The sequence below is a fragment of the Sinocyclocheilus anshuiensis genome, unplaced genomic scaffold, assembly GCF_001515605.1.
Source record: "Sinocyclocheilus anshuiensis isolate Anshui unplaced genomic scaffold, SAMN03320099.WGS_v1.1 scaffold363, whole genome shotgun sequence".
NCBI lineage: Eukaryota > Metazoa > Chordata > Actinopteri > Cypriniformes > Cyprinidae > Sinocyclocheilus > Sinocyclocheilus anshuiensis.
Window position 1 is genome coordinate 1,274,011 of NW_015552568.1, and position 4,772 is coordinate 1,278,782.

At 36.8% G+C, this 4,772-nt stretch overlaps 2 protein-coding genes across 4 annotated transcripts in view; both read left to right on the forward strand.

Moving 5' to 3' along the window:
• LOC107664979 (E3 ubiquitin-protein ligase TRIM33-like) overlaps window positions 1–761 on the forward strand; it is a 27,011-nt gene extending 26,250 nt beyond the window's left edge. Inside the window, 1 exon segment of the mRNA XM_016455683.1 lies at window positions 27–761. Coding sequence (XP_016311169.1) covers window positions 27–242 — 216 coding nt within the window. The 3' untranslated portion in view covers window positions 243–761.
• A 1,901-nt stretch (window positions 762–2,662) lies between these two features.
• LOC107664981 (lysosomal amino acid transporter 1 homolog) overlaps window positions 2,663–4,772 on the forward strand; it is a 5,801-nt gene continuing 3,691 nt past the window's right edge. The window contains exons 1-4 of one of the 3 annotated variants that reach the window (XM_016455686.1): window positions 2,663–2,886; window positions 2,988–3,264; window positions 4,155–4,284; window positions 4,466–4,553. In XM_016455686.1, coding sequence (XP_016311172.1) covers window positions 3,095–3,264; window positions 4,155–4,284; window positions 4,466–4,553 — 388 coding nt within the window. In that variant the 5' untranslated portion in view covers window positions 2,663–2,886; window positions 2,988–3,094. The remainder of the gene's footprint in view (window positions 2,887–2,987; window positions 3,265–4,154; window positions 4,285–4,465; window positions 4,554–4,772) is intronic. The other 2 variants (XM_016455687.1, XM_016455685.1) reach the window with 2 other exon arrangements.

Sequence of the window (4,772 nt, forward strand, 5' to 3'; positions counted from 1 at the left end):
TCTTTCCCCTCTCCTCTCTCTCCTAGGCCGACTCGGAAGTGGCAGAGGCGGGCAAAGCCGTGAGTCTGCATTTCGAGGAGAAACTGCTGGAGATTTTTCCCGACCAGACGTTCCCAGTAGTCATGGAGAAGGAGATGCAAGCGGAGGCCGATAAGGATTCGGAGGACTCTGACGATGACGTCGTACAACCGAAACGCAAACGCTTAAAAGTGGACACCGAGAAGCTGTTGCACATCAAGTGAAGAAAATGAGGAAACGTCTGCAAGAAATAAACTGTCTTCCTCTCAAGCTCAGTCTTATTCTGCCTTCTGAAGGGCATTAGAATGCTGGAACTGATGCGATTCAAATGCTTAGTTTATTTCATATTCTCTCAAACCCTGACGAACCATTGTACATACAGCGTGAGAACTCTTACACATGCATTGTGGACGTTGGCGTCTTCATCGGAGGATCGATGAATGAATTGTTGGGTGTCGATGAAGACACTTGTACAGATTTAAATTAGTCTTGTTTTGGTCTGATTTAGTAAATATCATTTTTATTTTTTTTCTTTCTTAAACTATGAGTTATTATTATATTTGTAAATCTATTGTGAATGATACTTTATAAATGATACTCGTCGCTCCCTTCTGTTGTATGATAAAGTTTATCATATATGGCCCACCTGCTTCCTTTGCATGTGTATTTTCTTATTCCTACAGTTGAAATCCCTTCAGTAGGAGAAAGTTTGATCTTTATTTCCAATAAAACGGTGACTTCTGGATTGTTGGAAAGTTTAATCGCAGACCCTTTAACTCAAAAGATGCATATTAAATGGGTGTCTGTGCCATCTGACAAAAGCCAATACAAAAGTACTTTCAACAAGCATTGTTTATTTCATTCCAATTATATATAAACTACAGTACTGCCATTGTTACTTTTATACATATACTTTTCAACATCTAAGGCTATAATGGTTATAGCCTTAGATGTTGAGTAAATGTTGAAGTGAATTATTTTAAACTTTTAATTTGTATATTCCAATAATTTGAAATCCAACAAGTTCAAAAGGTAAACATTTAAAAACGCAGTATTATACAATTCTAAAACCCTCTTAAATAAAATATCTCTGAATTTTATTCTCCAAACTTTCCTGTAACTGTTGGGTTAAGAAGCGGGATACATTCAGACAAGTCAACCATATAACTAAATGTAGATTTTAAATACAATGTTTATTAACTGTGTTCCATGGCAGGGGTATTTTATGTGTCAAACTGAGGCAAGTTGTCACACGTGGGTTTTACATACGTTTATTATTTACAACATCTCACAATGATATTTGGTGCCTCGTAATTGGTTTAATCAGTGTATAATTTCTTAAAGGGGTCATATGATGCGATTTCAAATGTTCCTTTCTCTTTGCAGTGTTACAAGCTCTTTGTGCATAAAGAAGATCTGTAAAGTTGCAAAGACTAAAGTCTCAAATCCAAAGAGATATTCTTTATAAAAGTTAAGAGTCAGCCACACCTACCTAAAACGGCTCGTTCTAACACGCCCCCACATATCTACATCACTATGTGGGAAGATTTGCATAACGCCGCCCAAATGTTACCCCTTTAATGGCAGGTTTCATTATGGTAGCTTACTTCACTGAGACGTGTTTCCAGAAATGCTCAGTCTGTTCAGTGAATTGTATGTCGTTTCCTAGGCAATAGTTTTCGAAAGTCATGACTTTAGGTTATTTCTATACAGGTAATGACTTTAAAAATGAACCTACCAATGAGAAACGTTTACTGGAGTTAAAATGGGGACCTCTAGCCCCGTCCTCCGCTGTATTTTACAAATTAGGCGCCCTATACAGTCGTGTAGACCGAAATGTCTCAGTTTGGCTTGTGCACATGTTCGTTTCGGCAGCCTAGAGACTCTTAGGAAATCACGTTTTGCGTCAAACCTGCGCGTCCTGTTTTTGTTGACTGGACATGTGTGAAGTCATGAAGACCCCCCCCCTTTTCATTACACACGGGTAATGCATTTAGCTCATTGTTAAAGTTAGCAGTTCGAAGATCTGTACTCAACACAAGTTAGTCAACGGTGTACTGTTTAACATACAAAAAACACTAACTTCACACCGATCTGTGAAAATGCCAGACATGTTGATCACCATGTAGTGCCTAAACTGATATATGTTGACCAAAACAAATACGGTGGGAAAATGATTTGTAGAGATTTATTGTTGTTATTGTTACTTAAATTAAGCGTTATTATAGTTTGTTTTGTTATATGAAAAAAAAAAACGCTACATTAAATATAATATTCACATTCGGAATTTACAGAAACTGACACAAGCTACGACTTGAGTCAAAAGTTAGCGATCGGTCGAACCGGTTCAAAAAATGGATCTGAACGATTCGCACTGAATCTGACAGTTTTATAGAACACGTATCTTATTTTAATAAATAATTGTAGTATTGTTTAATGTAAATTCATTTTATATTTCGGTTCTAAATTACCTTTATTATGTTTTATAAGCTGATTCATGCTGATCTGTCTGGGACACATGCAATTACATCTTGTATTAATATAACTTAAAAGTTTGTGAAGATTTTAGAGCATGTAATATTTCAAGGACCACATGACGCCAAAAAAAAAAAAAAAGCTGAAAACGTTTTTTTTGGTACCGGATCTCTTAAATGAACTGTTCGAAAGAACCGATTCGCAAAATGAGTCACTAGCGAAGCTTCCGGTTTCTTGACCGAGGATGACGTAGCGCCTCAACTATCCAACCACAGCGCTAAACGATGACCTCGTTATTTTGACGACTTGTTTGTTTTCCTCTCGAGGTAACTGCGGACTAAGATCGACATTCCGCTCCTTTTCTACCTCAGCAGCTGAAGATCTACATCACAGGTAATGTGCTAATCGTATATACATGTATTAACGTATTTGTAATGTCTTTTGGTTCCGTAAGTGTTTAAACATCACTGCACTTTGTTTGGACTAATCACCAGGAACCATAACACATCTGTTTTCCTAAGAATTCCACCTGGGCTGTTTGCATAAGAACGCGATATGCCAATGTCATTCCTTATGGTTCCTCGCTGCTGTTTTTCCAGTGATGTCGGATGGGCTTGTGCTCGGCGGTGGTGGGAACTTCAGCTCTCTCTGCCCGCACGGGATCGAGTGGATCTGGTATGGACTGGGTGAATGTGCCCAGGATGGCAGAGACATCGCCAGTGTTGTTCTCGGACTGCTGTCGATAGTTTGCTTCATTGTGTCTTCACTACCGTAAGTAGGCCTACTGTTGTGCTGTTGCACTGTGTATGGCTTAGTTTTGTCATGATATAAAATGTATTCAGGTACAGCAATAATTTTTAACATTTCTTATACACATTCAAGAATTTGGGAACAGTAAGATTTTTTTAACGAACGTAATACTTTTATTCAGCAATGATGCATTAAAATGACCAAAAGAGACTGTAAAAACATGAATAATGTTTAAAAAAAATCTATTTTAAATAAACGCTGTTCTTTTGAACTTTATATTCAATAAAGAATACTGAAAAATGCATCTCGGTTTACACAAAAATATTAAACAGTACAAATGTTTTCAACATTGATAATTGTAAGAAATGTTATTAGTTAATAGTATATTAGAATGATTTCTGAAGGATCATGTGACACTGAAGACTTTTCATCTCAGAAGACTCTTTGCATCACAGAAATAAATTAAAATATAAATATATATAATAAATATAAAAACACATGTAACACTCATTTTAAAATGTAATAATATTTTGCATTATTTTTTATTTTTGCTGTGTTTTGGATCAAATAAATGCAGCCTTGGTGAGCATTGGAGACTAATTTTAAAACATTTTTAAAAACATTACTGGCACCCAAACTTTTGAACTGTAGTTTAAATGTGTAGAGCGGTGGTGCTGGAGGCACCCCAGCACTGCACATTTTGCATGTCTGCTTTCTCTGACACACCAATTTCAGGTCTTGGAGTCTCTACTAATGAGCTGATGATCTGAATGAGGGGTGTTTGATTAAGGAGACATGCAAAACATGCAGTGTTGGGGTGCCTCCAGGACCAGGGTTGGGAACCACTGGTGTAGAGTGACACATTTTGCACATGATGAGAAATGATGAGCTCATACTGACTGTTACTGTAGGCAATACTACAGTTCCTGCAAGACAGGAAATATGGACAGCGCTCTATCGATTTGGTTCCTGTTATTTTGGCTGGCCGGTGACTCGTGCAATCTTATTGGATCGTTCTTGGCTGATCAACTTCCACTACAGGTAAGGAACAATTGTCACATTCTTTATTTATCACTTTAGATAAAATATCTGCTCAATGAATGAAAATGAACCCTAATTGATCATTTTTTTAAATTAAATGATCCTAGTTTTGCTGTAGTTTGAACTGAGGCCTGATTTTATTATTATTATTTTATATTCATCACTCTCGTTTCTCCTTTAGAAATACACTGCAGTGTACTACGTCCTGGCAGACCTGTTAATGCTGTCAATGTACTTTTACTATAAACTAAAGAATAAGTCATCGAGGGGTGAGTTGGAAATTATACTTCACTAGTGACTTAAATGTGTCATAAGGATAGGATCTATGTAATTGGTTGCTCTTAAAGGGGTCATATGATGCGATTTAAATTTTTCCTTTCTCTTTGAAGTGTTACAAGCTGTTGGTATCTTGGATCTGTAAAGTTGCAAAGACTAAAGTCTCAAATCCAAAGAGATATTCTTTATAAAAGTTAAGAGTCAAACAAGCC